The sequence below is a fragment of the Thunnus maccoyii genome, chromosome 15, assembly GCF_910596095.1.
Source record: "Thunnus maccoyii chromosome 15, fThuMac1.1, whole genome shotgun sequence".
Lineage (NCBI taxonomy): Eukaryota > Metazoa > Chordata > Actinopteri > Scombriformes > Scombridae > Thunnus > Thunnus maccoyii.
In genome coordinates this window covers 22,896,569-22,920,898 of record NC_056547.1, presented here as the reverse complement: position 1 = coordinate 22,920,898, position 24,330 = coordinate 22,896,569, and the positions used below count along the sequence as shown (strand labels likewise).

The 24,330-nt window shown below is 41.6% G+C and overlaps 2 protein-coding genes across 6 annotated transcripts in view; one reads left to right on the top strand and one right to left on the bottom strand.

Annotated features, from left to right (window-relative positions):
* The first annotated feature begins 1,184 nt into the window (after positions 1-1,184).
* On the top strand, positions 1,185-6,498 carry yars1 (tyrosyl-tRNA synthetase 1). Its single transcript, XM_042435173.1, has 14 exons — positions 1,185-1,299; positions 2,153-2,226; positions 2,348-2,494; positions 2,607-2,782; positions 2,897-3,026; positions 3,317-3,397; positions 3,850-3,942; positions 4,066-4,201; positions 4,307-4,392; positions 4,541-4,673; positions 4,783-4,895; positions 5,069-5,262; positions 5,361-5,502; positions 5,669-6,498. The coding sequence occupies exons 2-14, from the start codon at positions 2,170-2,172 to the stop codon at positions 5,777-5,779; spliced, it is 1,599 nt and encodes a 532-aa protein (XP_042291107.1). The 5' UTR covers positions 1,185-1,299; positions 2,153-2,169; the 3' UTR covers positions 5,780-6,498.
* Positions 6,202-24,330, bottom strand: part of kiaa1522 (KIAA1522 ortholog) — a 42,648-nt gene continuing 24,519 nt past the window's right edge. For 4 of the 5 annotated variants that reach the window (XM_042435170.1, XM_042435167.1, XM_042435169.1 and 1 more), the window contains 8 exons: positions 14,004-14,162; positions 13,556-13,599; positions 13,293-13,431; positions 12,632-12,739; positions 12,356-12,522; positions 12,040-12,234; positions 8,369-11,903; positions 6,202-7,936 (listed from right to left, as the gene is read on the bottom strand). In XM_042435170.1, coding sequence (XP_042291104.1) covers positions 7,896-7,936; positions 8,369-11,903; positions 12,040-12,234; positions 12,356-12,522; positions 12,632-12,739; positions 13,293-13,431; positions 13,556-13,599; positions 14,004-14,162 — 4,388 coding nt within the window. In that variant the 3' untranslated portion in view covers positions 6,202-7,895. Of the gene's footprint in view, positions 7,937-8,368; positions 11,904-12,039; positions 12,235-12,355; positions 12,523-12,631; positions 12,740-13,292; positions 13,432-13,555; positions 13,600-14,003; positions 14,163-15,834; positions 15,908-24,330 lie in introns of those variants that run through there. The other variant, XM_042435172.1, reaches the window with a different exon arrangement.

The window sequence follows — 24,330 nt, the reverse complement described above, 5'->3', positions numbered from 1 at the left end:
GACCCTAAAACCTCCCATCAAATGTAGACTCTTACCCCTGACTGGGTGGACATTGACAAGAACCTACACCTTTTGTTTTATAACATTATCTCTCTTAGATGCATCCTCTGTCCTGTAAGCTGTCAACTGATGGTGATTTAGGCATCCAGATAACTTCATTATAATATAATAAAACATGGTCAAAAACCATTTTTGTTTGTTTATTTTTTTCACTTTACCTTTATTTCATTTAATTTGCTGTACATTTTAATTGCTTTATTTATTCCTAAAGTTTTAACATGTTAAAATTTTACTTTTTTTAAAAGTTACTTTTACTTTTTTTATCAACATTTTTATCCAAGTATCTGATCTGTGTTTCTTGGTGCCTAGGATGTGTTGTATATATTGTAAATGAGGTCTCTATCTCAATATATTTCCAAGTCTAAATAAAGGTTGAATGAATGAATAAATGAAAGAATTATTGTTAGAAGCCTGAGAGGCAGATGGCAGATGGCTGTGGAGCAGTTGTGTGTCAGTTAGCTGCACATATATGAATTTAACTGATTTTTTTTATTTGAATTTGCATCAATAATAATCAATATAAACATAGGCAGACCCTACATTATCACCTGTTCTTGTGGCCCTGTTATTCGGCGGAGTCTTGTGTCAAAATGCTTTAACACCATTATTATGTTTATATTGTGGTCACAGTGAATGCATATTTACAAAATGTCACGCTTTATCAAATTAACACAGGGTGTCTGGGTCTCTTGGTGTCTAACTGAATCATATTGTCTGTTGTGTGCACTGTTCTTAATGGGAACAGGGCACATACATACATACACAATGCAGGTCGAGGTGTGTGTGTGTGTGTGTGTGTGTGTGCGTGTGTGTGTGTGTGTGTGTGTGTGTGTGTGCATGCTGTGAAGGTCTGTAGGGGTTCAACATGTTTTTTTAATAAATACTAGTACTAATAAATTACTCAGGCCTTGCTGAGAGGAAAAGTAAAGTCAATTCATTATGAGCACATAGATCTCACTACTTCTGACACATTTTAATAATAAAATAATTGTTCTCACCTGCCTGTCACACTCAATAATTACCTGATACTGCCCTCTGTGCTTGCCAGCATTAGAAATCATTATATTCAGTAAATATTTTACTCCCTTGGAAAGAAACATCATCTGTTCTGCACTCGATTGCTTTCCCCTTCTGAAGTCTACGTGAGTCGATAGCAGAGCTGAAGCTAACCGCTGATGCAACACACTGACAGGCCGGCTTCTCTCACACGCTCCTCTCTGTAAGAAGTCAGCTTTTGAGGTAAGTCAGCAGGTTGTTAAATCTGTCTTTGTGGTATTGATATTGCTGCTAGATAAACTTAAAATGTCGCCAGTAAATATGCCGCGGTTTCAACCTGAAACATCTTTGGAGCTTAGATTTCTGTTAGCTGCACATGGTTTTGTCGTTAGCTGCTGAGCTAGTTCATTCATTATTAGCGTGACGTTAATAACGAGCCGGGCAGCGTATTATTAGCATATCGTTAAAGTGACTGAATGGCCTGTGGTTGACATATGGAGGGAAGTGGGCATTTAAATTTAAAAACGTTAGCCGGTAGCTTCCCTGTTTTGTGCTGCTGAATTACTAACTTCAAGCTAAAGTCAGCTTATCCAGTTTAAATCAACTTTCTTAGTTACAACACGCCTAGTAATACGTTTTAACAACAGATATGGTCTCCTGGTAAATTCGGCATATACACATTTAGTTAAGCTGTAGTTAATTTTTTTTTTACAAATGTAATATTTTAGGATAGATTCCTGCTTGCCGCCGCCTACAATGGCGTATTTTGTGTTGGAAAGATTATCAGGAAACAATTAAGTCAGCTCTAAACATGACGTGTTGTCACGCTATATGAATAACAGCAACATTACAAACTACTACAGCATTTTGATATTTATAGGTAATGGTATTTTCTTTTTTCCCCTTTATTTAATGGCCGTTTTGTTTTATAGTTGGTTTCTGTTTGGTACACGTATATGTTTATATTTATATCTCTGATTTAGATATCAATTCTTTTGTTGTCAGAGACAATCAAAATAAAGCTCTCTTGAATCTCTTGAAATTGCTGCTTTTTATTCTTAAAAAATACTTTAAAAATTTACTTCTGTCCTCTCAGTTAAAAGGCCCTGCGCCATGGCAGATCAGCTAAGCCCGGATGAAAAGTTGAACCTCATCACAAGGAACCTCCAGGTGGGACACACACACACACACACACACACACACACACACACACACACACACTCTCACATAGTGACTAAAGCCCTCATGTAGGTTGGACTCATGAATCCTTGGTTGTGTGTGTTTATTGCAGGAGGTCCTTGGAGAGGAGAAGCTGAAGCAGGTTCTTCAGGAGAGGGAGCTGAAGGTGTACTGGGGCACAGCAACCACCGGAAAACCTCATGTTGCTTACTTTGTCCCCATGTCCAAGATTGCAGACTTTCTGAAGGCCGGATGTGAGGTATGTTGATCTCACTGAGTGTCTTGCTTGTTCCTCTGTCATCCTTGTTTGAGATTCAAACAAATCAAAGCTTTACTTACATGTGGCTCATTTGTTTTTGTCTTTTCCTCAGGTCACTATTCTGTTTGCAGACCTGCACGCCTACCTAGACAACATGAAGGCTCCCTGGGAGCTGCTGGAATTAAGGGTGAAGTACTACGAACAGGTCATCAAGGCCATGTTGGAAAGCATCGGTGTACCTCTGGACAAGCTCAAGTTTGTCAAAGGAACTGATTACCAGCTCAGCAGGTCAGTTGTATGTCTGAGCTGAATTCATTTGCAGACTTAGAGTATGTATTCTATAATATGCAGTAATTTGACTCTCAATCCAATGCTTTAATCTTGTCTTCTCATGTCTGTCAGAGAGTACACTCTGGATGTGTACCGTCTGTCCTCCATGGTGACAGAACATGACGCCAAGAAGGCTGGAGCTGAGGTCGTCAAACAGGTGGAGCATCCTCTGCTGAGTGGTCTGCTGTACCCTGGACTACAGGTAATAACACTGTACTAGTACCAGCAGCAGGTGTAGAACTTGCCAAACTAAGCAGTGTTATAAAATATCTCAGTGAGTGTCTCATCATAGGTCTGATAATGGATTATATTAGCAGCAGCATTTGTAAAAGCTGATGTTTTAGATGTGATACCAGGGGGATATGATCCAGAGTGCAAACTGACATTTAAATATATACAATTTTTAGAACCAGTCACAGCTGTTTTCTTTGAAACGGTATTTGCCATTACGTGTTTATTGGAGCTGTAAATGTGGTTCGTCTTCGTCGTCAGGCTCTGGATGAGGAGTACCTGAAGGTGGACGCCCAGTTTGGAGGAGTTGACCAGAGAAAGATTTTCACTCTGGCAGAGAAGGTACCATCAGTCTGCATCTTTTCACATTTATTTCAACCCTCTCTCTTCTCTATATTACTGACACATCTTTTTTTCTTTCATTTTCAACACACACCGTTAGCGTCTCAACTAACGATGACTTTCATTATCAATTAATCTGTTGATTATTTTCTCAATTAATTGCTTGGTCTATAAAATGGTGAAAAATGTTGATCACCGTTTCATAAAGCTTAAGATGCAACCTAAAAGTTCTTGTTTTCTCCCGACCAACAGTCGACAACCCAAAGATAATCAGTTTACTATCATAGAGGACTTATTATATTCACATAAGAAACTGGAACTAGAGAATCTTGGTATTTTGGAGGTGCATTGTGTGTATGGTCTTGACAAAAATAAAAGTAAATCACATTGCAAAGAATTAGAATCTAATGACATGTGTACGAGGGTAACTGTAGCGTTTCATTTGTCTCCAGTACCTGCCCTCTCTTGGATATGCCAAGCGCGCCCATCTGATGAATCCGATGGTACCAGGACTGACAGGCGCCAAGATGAGCTCCTCAGAAGAAGTAAGCTTTCACACACATTATTTATTAGAGAAAATCAAAAATAAATAAGTCTGCATTTGTATTAACATTTAATTTCTGCAGCTTGTGTCCAGTTGTCAATTCATTATCTGTTTGTGGCTGCAGGAGTCAAAGATCGATTTACTCGACTCAAAAGAGGACGTGAAGAAGAAGCTGAAGAAGGCTTTCTGTGAGCCAGGCAACATCCAGAACAACGGAGTCCTCTCCTTTGTCAAATATGTCCTCTTCCCTCTACGTGGAGGTAAAAACTCAGCCTTCAATTTCTTTATCTTGGCGTCAGATTTTTCCCACCACTTGTAAACAGAATGTAAAAATAGGTGACATTTTGGATGACTGTGTGTTTTAGATTTCTGCATCAAAAGAGACCCCAAGTGGGGTGGAGACAAAATCTACACTGTGTTTGAAGAGGTGGAGAAGGACTTTGCTGAGGAGGTAAATTATAGGTGCACTGGTTTATTTCTAGATTCAAACTGCTGCTTAAAATACACCCTTGCACCTCAAGGATGTAGTTGTTCTGCTAAAACAACTCCTTTTCTTGTCATGTTCTAGTCTGACTGTTGGTAATCTCTCACTTTGTTAGTCGATTCACCCTGGAGACCTGAAGGCCTCGGTGGAAGCAGCACTCAACCAACTGCTGGATCCAATCAGAAAGAAGTTTGAGTCGCCTGAGCTCCGCAAACTCACCAACTCTGCCTACCCCGACCCCTCAAAGAGTCAGTATTTTACCCAGTCCTCACTGTGCGTAACAAGGTCTACATTTTAATGGGATGTCAACTAGCTTCATGAGGAGATTTACCATCATTTTTGTGTATGTATGATCAGAAGGAGCAGGAAAGGGTGGCAAGGCAGGAGGAGGTGGAGGAGGTGGACAGGACGATGAGCTGGCACCCTCCAGACTGGACATCCGGGTGGGCAAGATCATCAGTGTGGACAAGGTAGGACGTCAATACATTACTCAACTGTTAAGCTGCAGGTCCTTTGCATCAGAAAAGAATTTGTCCCTCACATTAACTCTTTAAAGATGTGTTTAATTAGATCTCCTGAAAATTTGAACATTGACAAAGGCACCTTTGTGATCCATGCCTTTCTTTGCTGCCCAACCTTCCAGCATCCAGACGCCGATTCGCTGTACCTGGAGAAGATTGATGTGGGAGAGGCAGAGCCAAGGACGGTAGTCAGCGGACTGGTGGCCTATATTTCACAGGAGGACCTACAGGACAGAAATGTGTTGGTGCTGTGTAATCTGAAACCCCAGAAGATGCGTGGGATTGAATCTCAAGCCATGCTGCTGTGTGCCTCCATGTGAGTGTAATTTCTGTTTTGCTCAAGCAAATACACACACGACACATCTCTGTTTCCTGCGTTAATCCTTCTACTCTCTGTGTTTGGCTGATTTCTAGTGAAGGGGAGCCCAGGAGGGTGGAGCCTCTGGACCCTCCAGAGGGGTCATCGCCAGGGGAACGGGTCTTCGTGGAGGGGTATGAGACGGGCAAACCAGATGACAGACTCAACCCAAAGAAGAAGGTGTGGGAGAAACTACAGGTATGTTTCAGCCAGGTTTTACTGTTATTCTACTGTTGTAATCTGATCTCTAATTTTAGTCGGTAACATTTTTCTAAAATAGAATAATGACATATTGGAATAAAATCTTGTAGGAGAATATGCTTCATGTACCCGATGATTTAATATTTTATCTGTCCTCTCCCAGGTGGACCTGAAGATATCAGACGAGTGTGTAGCTCAGTGGAAAGACAAGCATCTGATGACCAAACTAGGACAGATCACATGTAAGACACTGAAAGGAGGCAACATCAGTTAAATACTCACAGACATGACCTTCACCACTGAAGCTGCTCCTGCCGGCCACATTACAACAAAAATGCTTTCATCAACAAGTTGCCATGGCAATGATGGTCAAACTTCATCGGGATGATTCTTGGAGAATGATGGGACATTAATGCAGAAAGTCTGAGATGCTTTGGACTGGTTTACACAAATTGGTTTAAATTGCTTTGACTTTATTAGGAAAAAATATGTAATTCCTAAAATCAAGAGCCAATCACAACAAATATTATATAAACATTGAAACTGTAATTGCAAAGACATGTGACCCACTATGATTCATTACTGTTGTTTATTTACCAGGCATTGTACTGTGTTATTAACACACTTAACTCTACAAATGTGACACATTGTCTGCATTTTTAAATGTTGCTGTACTGGTTGACGCATTCCTGGAAGTAACTGATAAGTAATATCTCAGGTGTCTTAAAAAGGGAATGAATGTGTCAGTACTTTTCCTGGTTAAAATCACACTGTTGTTTGCCTTCACAGTAAATGTCAGTGGTAGCCAATGTGCCAAATTTCATCACAATGGTTTCCTGGACAGACATTCGATGTGTATAAGGATCAATAGGCCTTGTAGTATAGGACGGTTGCATTGGGACATAGTGTTGTACAGAAATCAATATTCAAACATTAACTGTCATAATCAAATAATGCATCATCTCTAATATGAAATAAACGCTGGATAAATTCTGTGGTCTGCAGGAATAAAATATTTTTGTGTTGGTTGATAGAAACACGTAAAACAATTGGTAAGTAACAGCATTTGGCAACTAGATGTTTACTACATCTGGAAAGAATGAATGAAGCAAACAGCATTTTTAATACACTTAAATTTTATTTATAGAAGTAATAACTGTACATACGTATTCTTTATCATCATCAAAATGTCTATTTCTGACCCATGAAGAGTCAGTATAATTCACTCACCAATGATTTTGCTGGGGAAAGCATTTTGTGCAAATAGTGATGAGCTGGATTTTCCACCAGACAGACTTGGGCCAAAGATTTAGATATGGAGAAAGAGAGATCAATTCACATTTAATAAAAAAAACTGACCTCAAACTAAGTCTACTCCAGTGTATCAATCATCCAGGGCCAATCTTCACAGCCCTAAAAGTGGTTTTAGATGAAATAGATTCTTAAATATTTCATATTTGGTAGGAAAAGGTGATTGACAGTGCTACTAGTGGAAACAACCACACATAAATAAATAGGATACTTGTGTTATTGGTTTTTAAAAAATATTTCTCAGAATGTGTTGGGTTGAGCTTTACTATACCCAAGAAACAGAAATTCCGTAGAAGCATCTAATTGACATTTTAACAGCTGCTGCAATCTTTTCGTAAGTCTTATCGGTTTATCATCTGTAGCTTTACAAAAGTGCCTCTGTCCTAACTGAAAAAACTGACATCTTCCTCTTGTGAATATGCAGCATCCCTTTTTTTCAACTACTATTTCACATATATCTATCCACACAGTGAAAAGCAGGACTGAAAATGAGTATGACAATTTGTTTTTACTCAGATCTCTAAGCAAAGAAAGTGATAAAATGCTGATTAGTTCTGTAGTGGATGTGGTTGTCAGCATTTGCTGACAACTGCATGAATCCCCATGAGAATTATGCATTATATTACAAGAGGGGGGAAAAAAGACCTAACAGACAATAAATCTCTGTACAGAAATGCTTTGCTAAGATGTATCCTTATTCTCTGAGCTGCAGTGACCACTACCTAATTCGGCCTCTGGGAGGCGATCTGTTACAAGCCAAATATTTACAGTTCAGCCAATGTACACCATTTCATCCTGAGGGGCCTTAATAAGAGAGAAACTATAGCTTAGAAAAATACTCCAGAATAAAGCTATCATTAGAAAGTGGGAGCTACATGTTTTTTTGCATAAATATGTAGGAAGGCCATTACAGGCTAAGGCTTTTGGAGAAGACTTAACACACAACACTCAGATAGTTGAGTTCAGTGTCTCATTAATTAATGTCAGTCTTTGCAATATGTTGTCCTTTTACTTGTTTGTGGTCTTTGCTTGTTCTTCTTTCATGAGCTTTGTCCTTTGTGAATCACCACAAAGCTCTTTCAAAACAGTGTTTCAATTGTGTCCGCTGTCACTCTTGTAGCTAGAAGGGGAAGACAAGAAGAGGTTAGACATTATGGCATCACCATAATACAGTTACAGGAACACATGTAATGAGTATTCTGTCCTAATCTAATTCACTTTCTAAGACATGATCATGAGCTTTAGCTTATGCCTGATTGAAGCACATGCTTGCACATCTGACTGGAAAAAGCTCTAGAGAAGTCAGCAGAATCTCTATTGTGTTTGTGTGCAGTTTTCTCTGTTGTATGAAGAGCCAAAAATATGTTCCCTAAAGCACCGTTAAACCACCTAGCTGTTCAGTGTAATGCTAGAATTTGCATTCTGCCTTTTCATGACGAGAGCAGCACGTTATTGATCTATGGAAGCACTGAATCAGCTTTTTACAAGTACTCAGACTTTAACAAAGACAATGACTGAAAATAACAAACACAAATAATGTTGCTGCTCTTACTTGTTGTCTCAGGAGGTGTTACTGCCCTCGTATGTTGTACTGCTCCAATCGCGCCGTTTCCATCAACACTGAAATCCATCTTTGTTGAACAAGCAGGAAGACTCTGAGAAGGACTGATGCTGCTGTGGGATGGTTTTCTAGCTACTGGTGGAGGAACTCTGTCAGACTTCACCCCGCCATTGGAGAAAGCAGCAGCATTTGATTGGTCAGAAAACTGCATGAGTTCAGCCGCCAAGTTTTGCTTCAGACTTGCTTGAGCTTCAGGAGAGGAGGCAGCCGCAGTCTCTATGACAACCTTTTTTGTGCTCCTAGAGAAGATAAAGCTGGCGGTAGAGGCTGGGGACTTGTGCATGTCAGATCCTTCAGGTGATTTCAAGGACAGAGCCCCTGGTTCACTGACGCAACTGTACGCGGATGATCTCATACCGAGTCGGGATGGGAGACCATCTCTTGAAGACATTGCTGCAGTTTTCATACGTATGGCTTCTTGTAAGCGCATGGAAGGGGTGTTTAGTGTCACAGATGATGCTTTCACTGTCTGAGGTGGAGATTTTAGAGACAGGGACTTGCGGATGGGCTTTTGTGGGGTGTTATGAGGTCCTGGCATTGAGACTGGGCAATGTTCCTGAACTGGAGCTCCCTCATTGGTTGACTTGTCCTCAGAGGGAGCTTTCACCTGATCTTCAACCATGTTGACTGATCTGAGGCGAACCATCTGAAGTAAGGAGGGGGTGACAAGAGGTATGTTTGCATCCTCTTTAGGAATGGGTGCACTTTTGTGGCGGGCAAGGAGCTCCTTGCTCCTGTTGTCTCTGTTTGCTATACTGGGCTGCCTTCTGAAATTAACCCCAGGGGTTAAGTTCTCTACTGGTAGAGGGGGTGCTGCTGGGGCAGCAATTGGAGGTGGAAGTTGGGCACTGACAGGAGGCTCAGAGGGAAACTGAGCTTCAACTTTCAGAGAGTCTTGCTTCAGGAAACTGCAGGGAGAAGCTAAAGCAGAGACTGATGATGGGTTATCTTCTCTAGTCATAGGTGGTAAAGGAGGCCCTTCCATTGGTGGAGGTAGGACATTGTCTGAAACAGAAGAAACATTCTGCACTGGTGTGCAAGAACTCCCATCAGTATTAGCTTTTGAAACGTGCATGACAACTTCCGGTTTGTTATCATGTACTACTGTTTGTGTAACAGAAGAGGGCAAGTCTGAATTTTGTCCATGTAAGGGTGTCTCAGCTTCACTTGAGTCCTTAATTGCCTCTTCAACTTCCTGTAGTGCCACAGTCGGTCTGTTTGGAACAGCCATTTCTGTGGTACAACTGTTCAACATCACATCTGGCACACTATCGGCCATGAAGGGTGGAGGAGGAGGAGGAAAGTCTATCTCATCCCCCCCATCAAAGACTGAGTCCCCTTCTAAAGGAGGCGGAGGAGGTGGCCAGCAAGACTCTACGACGTGGATCTCCTCCTCCTGTACCCTCTGTAATTCATCAGGTGGCACAGATACTGATGAGGGAGGTGTCCTTCTTGAAAGAGGAGGCGTAGGTTGGTAGGCAGGTGGAGGGGTAGGTGGTGGCGAGGCCTTATTCATTTTAGGGACATCTACAGAAAGTGTCTGCATGGATGGGGCTTCACTTATGTCTACCTCACCCTCGCACTTATCAACTACAACCGTAACACCATTCTGTGAAGAGGTTGTAGGGTTCTCAACTGGTAAATTAACTTCTATCGTGGCACTGCTACACATTTCCTTTTGCTGTCTCTCAACTGACTGCTCTGTCGACACTAATTCTTCTCTGTGCAGTACTGTCAGGGGTTTCTTCATGACAGGAGGGGGATCTTTCTTTGGAGTTGTCTCTTGACTCTCTTTTTCCATCACAACAGGACTACTAGTCTGCTCTTGTCTCTGAACATCTGCACTTGCTTCCACCCTGTCCTGGATTAACAGCGTCTCTTGTTTTGTACCTGGACATTCCCTACCCTCTAGATCCTTAGGGACACCCTCAGGAAGTGTTGCTAACAATGTCTCAGTCTTTGCTTTGCTTTCTGACAATTCTGACACAACTTTTTCTGTAGTTGTCTGTTTTTCAACTAAAACCTGCAACTCCTTGCTGGCTTCAGTCTGAGTGCCTGCTTGTTTAACTGTGCTGTCCTGTACCTGTGCTGGTTTCTGGGTTACTTTGCTAACATTAGGGCAGGGCCCACACAGGAGCTCAAAGGTGCGTCTGTTGTGAACCCATGTCTCTGGAGGAGGAGGACATGGTGCTTTGACCTTGGGAGGTGGTGGGATGTTCAACAGCTCTCTGACTTCCACTCCCAAAGCTGAAGACTTGTTATTTGGTGTGAGTTCTTTTGCAGCAACAGTGGGCGGAGATCCCTGGGGAGGCAGACTAGGGCTACATGTGGAAACATCTGGATTTACAGGCTCAGATGTACCAGACGAAAGAGAAGTAAGTGAGGAGGAAGGAGAAGCTGCTGAGGATGAGGCTCGAGACATAGATCTCTCTGGCTTAACGGGTTTCTTCTTCTGTTTGTCTGGGGAGGTTGGGGAGATCCCTTTTGGGGAAAGTGTCGGAGTGCCACTCTGACTTGAGTAGCCACTGGAAGGGGACATGGTCCGTTCAAATTTCCCACCTTCTGAGGGAGTTTTCTGTGGGGAGGAGGTGCTGGATTCTGGCTGAGGCTCTCTTGCTCCTCCAGCCTCACTGGTGGAGGCACCTGGAGAGCTAGTGCCAGTAGAGTTCGATACAAGGGTTGGGATCTTACTGGTATCTGCAGTTACAGATTTGATCTCATCCTTTGCTACAATATTTCCTGTAGCAGTTGCTACCTCTCCAGATGCAGAACCGTTGAGATCTTTGCTGTCCACCAGAACCTTTAAGTTGCTCCTAATCTTATTACTATGCAGAGAGTTTGTTCTTTGTGGAGGTGCCGGGGGTTGCTTAGTCTTCATAACCGAAAGACTACGCGTGCAATTCCGTTTGTTCTTTGCATCCTCCCCAGCAGCTGCTGACCCTGACGCACCAGACTCCACTTCTTCTCCCGTAATTATATTTTCATTTTTACTGCTGGGGCAGCTAATCATGCTAACTGAGCTGCGGAGACTGACAAGGTCTTGGTCTCCACCAGACTGTTCAGCCTGGCTTTCCTGCCCATTGAGACCCACTCTCTGTGAGTTATAGCTGCGTGTACTACTTTTGGAGGAGATGGGGGAAGAGTTTGAAATAATCGTCTTGGATGACTCGCTCCAGTTTGACCCCGAAGCTGATGTGGGCATTGGTGTGGAGTTGCTGTGGGAATTGTCAGTCTGGGAACCGTCACCATCTGATCTTTTTGACAACAGAGGGCTGACTGATGAGTCCAAGGATGCCAGGCTGCTCTTGCTTATTGTGCGAACACTCCCGCCATGGTTGACACTGTTACCACGCGTCCGGCTGCTGCTGCGGTCAATCTCGATGACATCAATCGAGGCTGGCAACACTGCATTAGGGATGATTGTTGACAGGTAGGTGGCCTGAGGAGAGATGGACATCACTGGGCCCTAGAAAAAAACAAATGGGGATTTCACAACTATTGGTATGACTTAATTACGTTCACATATTCTTTATAGAGGTTAAAGTCTCAGAAGACTAACTCTTGAATTTTAATCTTAATTAACAGTCTGATTTTGTTCTGACCTGGGGTTCCTGGAGGAAGCTAAACATAGAAGGAGAGAAGGAGGAGGAAGTGGTCATGCCAGGTACAGCAACAGACTTGGGTCTCAGGACGGAAGAGGGGCCGAGATGGGAGCCAAAGCCCTGGTGGTTGAAGAGCTGCTCATCCTGGAAGACTGCCTGGAGGTGCTTCCTCAGCCGCTGCTCATCTCCGGATGCCTGTTCAGGAGACAAGAGACCAGTTCCATTCATAAGTGATAAAAAAACAATGAAACACATGAAACCTGTACTGCATGTTAAAACTATTCTGAAGGAAAGAATTCTTTCTGGAGAACCTTACCTCCAGCTCTGAAAGGTGTACTCTCGCACCCTCCTTATTCGTTACCGGAGTCTCTCCGTCAACCGTAGGAATGATAACAACACCTGATTGGCTGTCAGTGACCTGTCCGTTGTGATTAGGGAGCTGGGTAGAAACAAGCTGCTGGAAGGTGGAGCTTCTGTGCAATGCTGGAAAGAGGGGGCGGATCACTGTCAATGACATGTATACCACCAACGATACATGATGTCCACAAACTTTTTTTTCCCCCAGTCAGCAAGGATAATTCTGTGGACGTACCAAGCTCTTTCTGGACCTGGTTGGGAATACCCATGATGGTGGTTCTCCTGCTCCTTTTCCTGGTCTTATCTAGCCTTTTCACTGGATTCAGAGGCTTGAATGTAGAACCTGAGAGACAGCGGAAAACTGTCTTATTAACTGAATTTGAGGAGGGTTAATTTTGAAAAGAAAGGAGGAAACACCATAATGTGTTGAAACTCAGTTAAGTCTATTGGGGAGTTGTTTTTTCCTGAGTAGTTCAAAAGCAGTGCTTGAAATTGGCATCAGAATACAAAGCACACTCATCTCACACACACAGATCGGCAGGCTTTGCCTTCCAGCTGTGATATGCAGAGGCAGCCGCAGTGCTGTCTTCAGATGCTTAGAACTTTTGAATAGCTGAAAAAGAAGCTTCAGCTGTATGCGTGTGTGTGTCAAGTTCGTCTTCCTTTGATATCACACCATGACTGCAGAGGCACCAAGCAGCTGGGAATGAGACATGCATGCAAAATAAGTGCACGCCTACGTCATAAAGCGGTAAACCCAAAGCACAAAGTGCTTTCACAGGCACAAGTGTTATGATTAGCTCTTACTTCTCTTAGATGAATGAGATACAGATGCTTCCTTTTCCAAGTCTCACTCTCTACACACACATACACACAACAACAGTGTTTTCGTTTACCTTGGCGGGTGAGCACAGGCCTAGTTGACACAGCAGAGGTTACTGTGCTATCAATATTCTCGGCGGTGGATCTCGACTCCGGAGAGCCACCTTCGTCCTTGGAGCTGATATCCTGCTCTGGACGCAGAGTGTCTGTGGACTGCAGGACACACACACCACACATACACACACACACACAGTAGTATTTAGTTAGGTGGTATTCTTTGTGTGAAGCAAGTGCAGGAAAAATGGTAGACTGTCCACATTAGTTTTGGGGTACTTACAGCAATGCTCTCATTGTCAAGGAAGTTCACTCCATTCTTGTGTTCTGTGTTAACCAAAAGGATGAGGTTAAGACACAGAATCTGAATACTCCCATGCTATCTATATCCATCTATACATTATACTGTATATTCTATAATCAGTGATGTAACAACAGTAAAACATATAACCTCCAGTTATCTTCACGCAGAAAAGAGCAACCATAAAACACACAATCTTTTATATCTTATATGTTTCTTTCTTAAATGAGTTTATAGATTTTATTATTATTTAATATATTAGCAATATCAGTCATGAAATATTATGGTAGCTTGTAACTGTGGGTAAGTTTCATTTAGATGGGTGTACATTAACTGGGCATGTGTATAATAACTAGATATATGAGTCTCTGTACAGTATGAACTGATGTGTTTTAATATGTATTGTAAAGACTCTCTGAATGTGTCTGACCTTCCTGCTGTAGTATCTTGAGTCCCTCCTGAGCCTCAGTGTGCAGGTCCTCCAGGTACTGAGGCCTGCTGCCCTCTATGAAAACATTCTCCTGGTAGTGCTGTGAGACGGTGTAGTGTACCGTCAACCTCTTCTGGTCCTCATTCCCTTTGGGACCAGCTGTTGGGATGGAGGAAGAAGAAGATAAATATTGTTGGTTTATATGAAAGTAAAGTTCTGCTGCTATTTTTTTGATCTTGAACTTCAATGAAGATTGTAGTTCTTGTTACACTCTCTCTCTTTGTGACCAAACACTGTATTTAGGAATTCATCAGCTTATCACCATATTTTCCACTGAGAACTCTTTCTACTGGTGCTTCCTTGTCCTCTTATGATGCACACATAAAAACAGACTCAACAGGTGTTCATTTGCCAAAACTTTTATCAGCTTTACAGTGAATCCTGCGCACTTCCACCTGGCGTGAGTATGTCTGTATTTACCGGTGAACCTTTGACACAGTACACTCTTCAAATCTCCTCAGTTGAGCAGTTTGCTGGGCAGACATCCCAGCTTGGCTAGGTCCTAAACATTAAACCAATGCCCGGCTAATCTCCTGCAGTATCTCTCTTCCTTGCTAGTCTCTGGGGGATTGGATAATCTGGATTGTCCGAATGCAAAGACGCCACTCGACTCCCTGCAGTGGGGCCTCCTGCGTGGGAACTGGACCAAGCTCTCCCTTCAGGACGGCTTTACTCAATATCAAAGGACAGTTCAATGTAAAAGACAGATTTGAAAAATAAAATTGGATACTAGTTGGATTGTAATCAATATAGGCAAAGCTAGAAGGACTAATTGGCACCATGACCTACATAACTGAAATAGAGAGGATGTCTTCAGCTTTAGTCCAGTTAACCTGTCAGCCTTTGGTTTTGCAGAACTATGTCTGGAATGGTCAAAACAGTAAAACAATGTCATGAATTTATGCTCATCTATGTAATCATTTATCAGTTGGGAACCCATCATCATGTTTAGAGCATGATGTACAGTAAATCACTCGTGTAACGTGTCCCTTTGCGAAACAAAAGTCAACGTGAGGTGTCTGCTTTCCCTCCTTTGTCACTTTCAACACTGTGGCTCTCAGTCTCACCTGGTTAGGTAATCCTGTGTGTGCGTGAATGTACATACTGTACATGTCTGTGTGTTTGTGTGTGTGTGTCAGTGAGTAACACACTCCTACCACCCCTATCTTCCCACATTCACACAGGTGAGGCAAGCCAGTCATGCCCAGACACAATGCCCTCCCCTGTGTGTCGCTGGGGGAAATCTCTGTTCATTGTGAACCTGGTACTGTCTGAAGTCTAAAGACCTCCATTAGTCAGTTTTCAGCATTTCCTCACGTGCATTACTCACATATACGCTTCTGTAAATACCAGTTGGGATTAATTGGAGAAGAAGCCCTCCCTGAGATTTGGCGGACCCCTGCAGGAGGTTTAGGTCTCTCGGTTGATTAAGGCCAAAAAAGTCAGTTAAGCCCTTTATCTCATTAGAGAGCACCCCTAAATTGCCTTTAACACTAATTTTTGCATCCCTGTTTGTGTGTGTTTATGTGTGTGAGCTTTTAGAGACAGACTTGCAAATGAGCAATTATCATCATATCTTTCCACTAAAGTAAAAACACACAGATCCATCTCCTCACAGCCTCAACATAAACTTATTAGGGTACAAAAAAGTCAAGTAGACTCTAGAAAACTCCATCAAAGCAAAGTCAAGAGTATTAATGTAAACCAGTGTTCAACAACCTAAAGTCAAAGCTACAGCCTGCCAAATTCCTCTATGTGACTCAGCACTCACCCTTCTTCTTGAAGACAGACAGCAGAGAGTGGATGCTCTTCCTCAAGTAGACCACCATTCCTACACCAGCACCATGGCAGATATAAAATATATAGTTGTAAATATTGTGGGAAAACAAAACTGAGACCGACAAGTCCTCTCTTCTGTCACCGGTGAAAAGAACAGTAGAATATCCAGATACTATGAACTCAAAATGATTGACTGTAGATGTCCTGTGACAGAGGCTCTTTCCTCTACTTGCAGAGTGTCTGACTCGCTTGGGGAGAAAAGAGCACAACAAAACCTGCTTCCAGCCAAGCAGCCTGTCCCAGCTGCCTTATCCCTGAGTCTGATACCGTTCTCCCTCCTCCCTTCCCCCTCTGTTCTCTCTCTCTCTCTCTCTCTCTCTCTATTTTTCTCTGCGATGCCCTCTCTATTGTCAAATGAAGGAACCCCCCCGCCAGCAAAACGGCTGTCAAAGTTTGGCTTTCAGGAGACATCCACCCCCACTTCACTCAATATAGTCAGACACGTGTGTATGCACACACCACCCATGTTCAGTCTAACTATAGAGTGATTTTCACTCACTATGTTGAAAAGATAACGCTACCTACAATTTAACAAGAAAAAAGGTGACAATTAGAGAAAAAAATGTGGCAAAAATAAACACAATTTTGTGCAGCAGGAATGTTTTTTCCTTCTGTCTTATCCTGTTAATCATCTCATGACCCTTCAGATTTATTTTGAGACCTCTTGAAGTCTTGAAGTGTATCTTGGTGTGAAATACTACCTTGATTATTACCAAAATAAGATTTCATTTCATTTCAACCTTTATTTAAGATTCTCGGAAAACCATTGAGGGCAACCCTCATTTACAATGATGCCGAGATTACAGAGATTAGATGAAAATTAAAATATAATATTATGACAATATTAAGTTGACTATTAAGACAATTTAAATGAAAAGATTTTTAGTTAAAATTTCCTAACTAGATCATCAAAACAACAAATTTCCAAATTTGTAGGAGTAGAAATCAAACAGAAATGTAATAATGTAGACAAAAAGGGTAAATTAATTGTTTTCTCCAACCTCTACTGTGATAAATGTGTATTAGAGGCTATTTCCATTTCACAAGTGTGCAGCACTGGAGGCATTCCCCCTTATCTTCATTGTCAGCAATTCCAATAATATCAGTAAAAGAAGCTAAAACTTTATTATAATCGTTGATATATTTTTGTCCCTTCCCTAATGGATGCCCTCAGCATCATTCAGCTGTCTGACGCTCTATCTCATTATCTAAGAGCTACAGGGGCCATATTTGACAGTAAAGGTTGTGTCCTCACAGTGAAAAGCTAAATAACAACCAGTTGTATGAACTGTATGTCCTCCTCTGTAGCACTGGATTGTTTCCTCTGGAGCCCTCTTTCCTTCCTCTGTCTCTGTCAATCTCTCCTGCGTCACATCTTTCTCTTTCTCTGCCTTGCTCTTCCTGTCTGCCCTTTAGCCTTACAGCCACAGAAGTCTAGTTTGAGTTATAAATAGCTCACACAGCCTCACTTCATCATTGCAGCTTTAATGGCGCTGCGTGTGTGTAGGGATGAGTTGCTGTGCACCTACTAATGTTTCCTGACAAACTGCAGAGGGTATGAAATACAACACGGCTCTGAGAAAAAAAAAACTAAACTAAAAACGATGATTCTGTACCAAGCAAACAACCAGTGCTGAGTTCCGGGATTATTTCATCAGCACTTTGATCCACTTGTGCTCTGAATAGATGTTTATTCCCAATAAAGTGGCACAGCAGGGGGCTACAGCTGGCCTGCACACCCGGACCAGCTGGAGGGACACGGTGGAGGGTATTAACACAATTACCTTCAGCCATACACCCACCATCCCTGCTCACAACCACACCAACAACTCCAGGCTCCTGGCACTGGCAAATTAGAGGCGGGAATGCTAAGCTTAGGCTTTTCCACTGAAGAACTCTTCACCCCAGTGTCCTGGGTCAGACTGCCCTGCCCAGGGTGCTGGCGGAGCTTCAGCCTCAGGGTGAGCGAAGGCTGGAATAAGCTGAAGCCTTCAGGAGAGCAGCTTTAGAGACGGGCGCCTTGCCAGAAGATGGATTAGCGCTGCCAGTGGCTTAACCTGTCCATCTCTTCACCTTACACTCCTACACTCCTGACATCTGTTTTCACACTATCAGCATTTCTCATCTCAGTACAACAGTGTTTTGCCTCAAATGTCTATTTCACCTCGTGTTCTTCTTTTTTTTAATCCAATTTCTTTACTTCACATCAAAGCTTGACACATCCTCTGGATGACATCACTCAGGCAACTAATTCACACTCATTAACTCCTAATCCATATTAATTTGTGCGAGTCAGTTAACCAATATGGGACATGTGGGAGCTTATGCGCATAAGAAAACCGTTTTGTCTTGCAGTGATGTGGCCTTTTAAGTTCCAAACACTCCCTTTCTTCAAAAAATAAATCCCATCCACACCCAGTCCCCTCAATGTGGACCTTTAATATGTGCCAATTTTTGGGGTTCTCTGGCCTAGCCCATGTACCCCCCTGTTGTTAACCAAGACCCCTCATATCAATATTCATTAGAAGGCCTAAAGAGACACCATCTGGTCTTGGAGGAGAGGGCAGAGGGGAGACAGGGCTTCAAATGCCTTTGATTCAGCTCACACAACACACCATTCCACTGCATAAGCAAAATAGCACAGTGCATTACAATGGAGTAAGTAACATATGCTAACTTTATGCTAATGTTGATGCCACAAACTCACATTTTAACCACAAAGAGAGAGTCAAAACTACTAATATTCAACGCTAGACAGCCATATACTTCCTTTCAACAATTCTAAATCAAGTAGTGTGCCATTTTAAGGGATAAGCAGTTGTTTTATAGCCTTTTATAATATAAATCATCTGTGCGAGGCTTGTTAGCAGGTCAAACAGCCAGTTGGAGGACAATCAGAGGCCAGTCATTAAAACACGCTTGTAAAAATGTGTGAGAAAAACCATAAAGCTATCATCTACATCAGTTGGAGCCACATTCAGAATAATGACAATGATTTGACATGCTATTCTCTCTACTGATTTATATCTTATGTGGTGGATTCCAGCCAAGTATGACTGGAATCTGTTGTGTAACTAAATTTAAACTGTATGTGGTATGGAGTTATAATAAAGGCAACATTTTGTGTCTGTATTTAGTTATTTTCATCATGTTCATGACAAATAATTTTGTGTTCAATGTTTCATTCCAAAGAAAAATCACAAACAAAAAAATACATTTCAAATTCCATTTAAAGAGGTGCTGCCATGATTTGGTCAAACAACTTCTTTTCTTTTCTGTTAGGAACTTCTTTTGTGAAGAGAGTACCAGGGCACACAACCAAACAAGTAAATCTGTCCAAAAAACAGATAAAAGCAGCATAAATAAGTCCAGTTTAGGAACAGTATTTAAATAACTTTCATAATTAAAATACATGCTAATATCTAAAAGGTCATAAAACTCATATTAAAAAGGTCATTCATGCCTCCCGTTTAAAGTGCTAGTGTGTGAGACAATCTGGTTACCCAACTAGACCCAGTTCAGGAGTTCAAAAGTTAGTAATGCAATATTTACTTCCATAAAGTTTGGAAACTCACAATAGTTGTCCAAAAGTATGCAGCAGAGACAGATGTATCCTGAATTTTAGTCCCAATGGTTGGTCAAGCTAAAAACAACATTGGATCCTACAATTCCCATAATGCCACTCAACAGCGTGTTTCATTTGAGCCCCCTGTCTCCTAAATGTCCACTTCTTTCAAACCTCACACCTCAACCTGTAGTTCCTAATGTGGGACTTCTGTTAAATAAATGTAAAAGTCTTGAGGTAGAGCCAAAATGACCCTGATGACCTCATCAGGGTAATTTTTTCAACACTTCGGAAAGTCCAGAACCACAAAGACATCATATAATTGTTTTCACAGATTGAGTATACTCCTTAGTGATGAGTAAACTGAACTGAAATGTTTAAACCCTGACACCACCACACCTACTCAATACTGGGACCATAATCTGGGATGTCATATTTCTTATACTGTACATGAAAAATGACATAAGTGAATAATTTCCAAAATAATCAGATGAGACTGACTGATAGGCAATATTTAATAAAAGGAAAATATATCAGTTTTACTGGAGAACACACAGACCTCATCTCTCTGAGGACAGATCACAGAGATAAGCTGCTCTACATCATCACAGTCATTCCTTGTATCCACCCATACAGCCTTTTGCTCCACTAGAGAGTGCTACGTATATATCAACTCTAAGTTCGAACTGCAAGTGCATGCATGAGATTGCAAAACCAGCAGCTCATTAGATGAGGATGTTTACTGTACAGTCATAGACCAGTTTGTACCAATGCCGGACAAAAAGCAAGCTAATGTAAAATATGACTCCCAGTGGACTGACCAAGCCCAAACCCTGACACTAACACACACACACACACACGCGCACATTTATTGGAAAATGTAATACTGTGACCACATGGTGAGTATTAGCTCATCTCATGTCCTCAGCTTACCCTTTCATTTGCTGTGCAGAGGAAGGAGGTAAACAGAGGCAGAGAGGGTTAGCTGCTCTGCTGTCTTTCTAATTACCTCAACATCAGTATCAGGTGTGGATGCAAGCCGCCGGGCCATGTGAAGTAACAGGGTTTCCACTTCATGCCCTGCTCGGCTTGAAAATGGTCACTGTGTATGTTTATTAATGTGTGTGGTTCAGTGCGTACATCGTTTTTGTGTATTCATAAGAAGCCTTTATTAGAGGGACATGCTGGAGGGACATAGAGAAACAGGGACAGGGCTGTATGAGGTCAAATATGAAAAGTACATAAGTAAAAATGAAAATATCGATCATCGTGCTTGCCATGTGTTTTACATCAGGCTGAGCCAGGGGCAACACACAGCCAAGATTGTTTAACACAACATCACAACATGAGCACCAGGTCTTCAAAAGCGACAATATCTTTAAATGTTAATATGTACTCTGTGGATAGATTTTATTTTCTATAATGGATTATGGTAAGGAGATGCAAGTAGTTTCTGGTGGTCCAGAAAACAAGTTTAACATGGTTGGTGATCAATCAAATGCATGCAAGCACACATTACGGGTAGATTACTTTGTAACCTGAGCGTTGTATTTCTACTGTATACCTGGCAACAAAAGATAAAGTAAACACCACCATGATAATAATCCAGAGTTGTAAAATCCTGTATTATAAACTATCTAAAAACCCTTCTAACATGGATCTACTGCTCAAACCGAACTTCTTGCAGCGTATATTAACAATATCATTATATCAGCAACACACCGCCACACATGCAGCCCCCTGTGGCTGTTTTCAGTTTGAGCACCTTAATCAACAAAACTACTCGGAGCAAATTTTTAATTCTACAAATGTTTCTATTATTTAACCATAATAACTATAAGCAGTATGTTGTGTACTGCTCTACTATCACTGTATAAACTCTTTTACACTCGATTTGAATTATTTTGATAACAACAGTATGTATTGGTGTATTTAGTTATATATTTTACTTGTCTTAGTTTTTGCTTTCTTTGCCCTCGTTGCCGCATCTATTCAACTCACTCACTTCCTTTCTTGTTCCCTCTTTATCTCGCTCCCTTGTGACCCACCCAGAGGAAATCAGAAATGCAGGTGATTCATAGGTAGTGACAGTTACTGTACTCAGTGATTTATGTCCTTTTTTTGCCCCCGTACCCTCCCCTACTTTTTCCTCAGCCCTTCCTCGCCTGCCGTCAGTCTCCTTCCTCATCTCTCTGTCCCTCTGTCTTCGCCGCTCCAGGGTCCTGTAGTGCTGTTTTACATATTGTATGTTTCATTTTGACGCTCCCTTCACAACCATTAGCTCTCATCAGATAGATACGGTGATGAATGAGCCTAATTTCACAGTTCATATTTCATTCTGACCAAGCCAGCTGAACGGAGGGTGAGAGATATTATCATAACAAGATACATGAAACATGAAATATTCTACTAGATATATGCATGGAGGATGGAGGTTAGACTGCATCTCTCTCCCTCTGGTTAATACTACACCACTCATAGTAGGAGGGCTCATAACTCAAGTCCACCACAGTGGCCATAGAATACAAATCAGGGGAACAGCAATGAGCTGAATAATGACACCTGAGTGTATGTGTGCGTGCGTGTGCACGTGTGATCGGAGGTTTATTGTTGGTTACGTTTTAACCCTCTCTTCCTGCACTCTGACTGTTTCATTACCTCTGTCTATAGGGATGGGAAGGAGGGAGAAAGTCAGTCACTTTACATCCAATCATGATGGCCAATAGACAAAGACACCACTGTAGGCTTCTACTAAAACCAGGAAAGATGTAGTAGACAGACAACCCCATATTAACTATTTACACCCACTGGTTTTTTGTATAGTTATCTACTTTTGTAAAGTGTACGTAATGTCAAACTAATGTAGGATAAATACATATTTTTTATTTTTATTTAATTGCACAATTTTGAAACTAATAAATAATGTTTTATCTATAGATATAATGCAGTTTTTATTGGGTGTTAATGCTGAATGTCAGTGGATACTGATGAATATTTACCATGTGGTGATTGATTGATTAAAGCTAATAAGGTGCCCTTAAGCAAGGCACACAGTAAACCAGTACGATAGGATCTGGTGATTGCTTGTTGGCCAGAACGCATCAGCCTGAGAAAGAAAAAGTGAAACCAACCAGTAAGTGAAACCATATCTGTAGCTCATTTCCTCAGCAGAGATCGACTCTGTATTTGCTGCATTTTTAAATCCTGACCTGGAGCAGGTTGAAAACCTGAGCTGAGGTGACTGATCGCACTTCAGGACCTTCTACGAGGGCACACAAACAGCGAGCTAAACTTAGCAGCTGCAGCACCCACTGGGCTTAAAAATAGAAACATAGTCACTCTTTTTGTAATTATCACTCTCTTGCTCTCTCCCTGCTGTTCTCGCTTTTTCTCTCTCTCTCTCTGTTCCTGATAAGGGGATTGTGGGTATTTTTCCTCAAGGAGGCTGAGCTGTTTCTGCTGCTTGTAGCTCCGACTTAAAAGCTTTTGTGAGCCAAAATGAAATCTCTGTAAACACAGATAGGCCTATAGATATGGAAGCCTCATGGCGGAGACACAGTTGACCCACTACATTCATCTACAGTCTCAAAACAAGATGATAAATCTATTTGTTGCCAATTTGGTATGTGAGCAAAGGAGGCCCCTGGGTGACCCTGAAAAATTAAAGGGTACGCAGAGACTCAAAGGCCTCCAGACATAACCACCCTGCAGAAAACAGACAGAAAAGTGCAGACCATACCGCAAAAAAAAGTCTTAACTCACTTTTTGCTTCAAGAAGTGAGTCAACTACTGTCAAGTGCTGCAAGATATATTCACTTGAGAATAAAGTAAGTAAGTCCATGAGGAAAACAGACGACAGCTGAAAATAGAAAAAAAAAAAAAAAAGGTGCAGGTGCGGCAGGTTATTTGAGGCCATGTCTCCCTAATGGTGAATGGTCTCATTTAGTATGATTGATGAGTTAATGAGAGACCTAAAGCTTCCGCAGCAGTTAGAAGAACAGACTCATCTCCAAGCAGGACAGGACAGGACAGGCCCAACGCCCCCGAGTCTGATTCCTGTGTCGCACCTAAAACTCTTCAGTAAAGTCTGAAGGTTCGATCAGTTAGAACCGAAGCAAACGTAAAAAAACACAGGACGGTAGATGCAAAAAAAACCAAACATACATTATAGAATGATTTCTTACTACAAATGGTCTCATATTCATTTCTTCAATAAGTGACAGCGTGGGGTAATAGTTAAAGGAGTTAAAAGAATACTTTGACATTTTGCGAAGTAGAGTTATTCGCTTCCTTACTGAATATTAGTTGAGAATATTGATACCACTCTCATATATGTCTGTTAAATGTGAAGCTGGAGCCAGCTGCAGTTTAGCCTAGCTTAGCATAAAGACTGGAAGCAGGGGGAAACAGCTAGCGTGGCTCTTTTCTACAGTCGCCCAGAACAAAAAAAACGAACAGTGGCTCTAGAGAGGATCTTTTGTGCATTTTTTGCGAGTTTCACGGCCACTACATGCTTAGCAGAGGGTTGGGGTGCCACTATGATTATGAAATGCCACTAAATTCTACACACTGTTGAGCTGTAGACTGAATGCTGTGCTCATAAAAAAATGTCAGTAAACTAAAACTTAACTATACTTTTTCTTTATGTGAGTTCATCAATGTTACTCTTGTCCATCACTGAACTTGTCAGTGGGTTCATGGATTTACTATCTACTATGTATCCAGTTTTCAAAAGAAACTTTTTTCTTGAAATGGGACAAGACTTAGATTGATAGATAACAAAGCAAAAGATGGCTTGATCTCACCACTGTCATAGACCAAGACCTGTGAGGCCTGGATTATTACCATAAAACTTCCAATAAG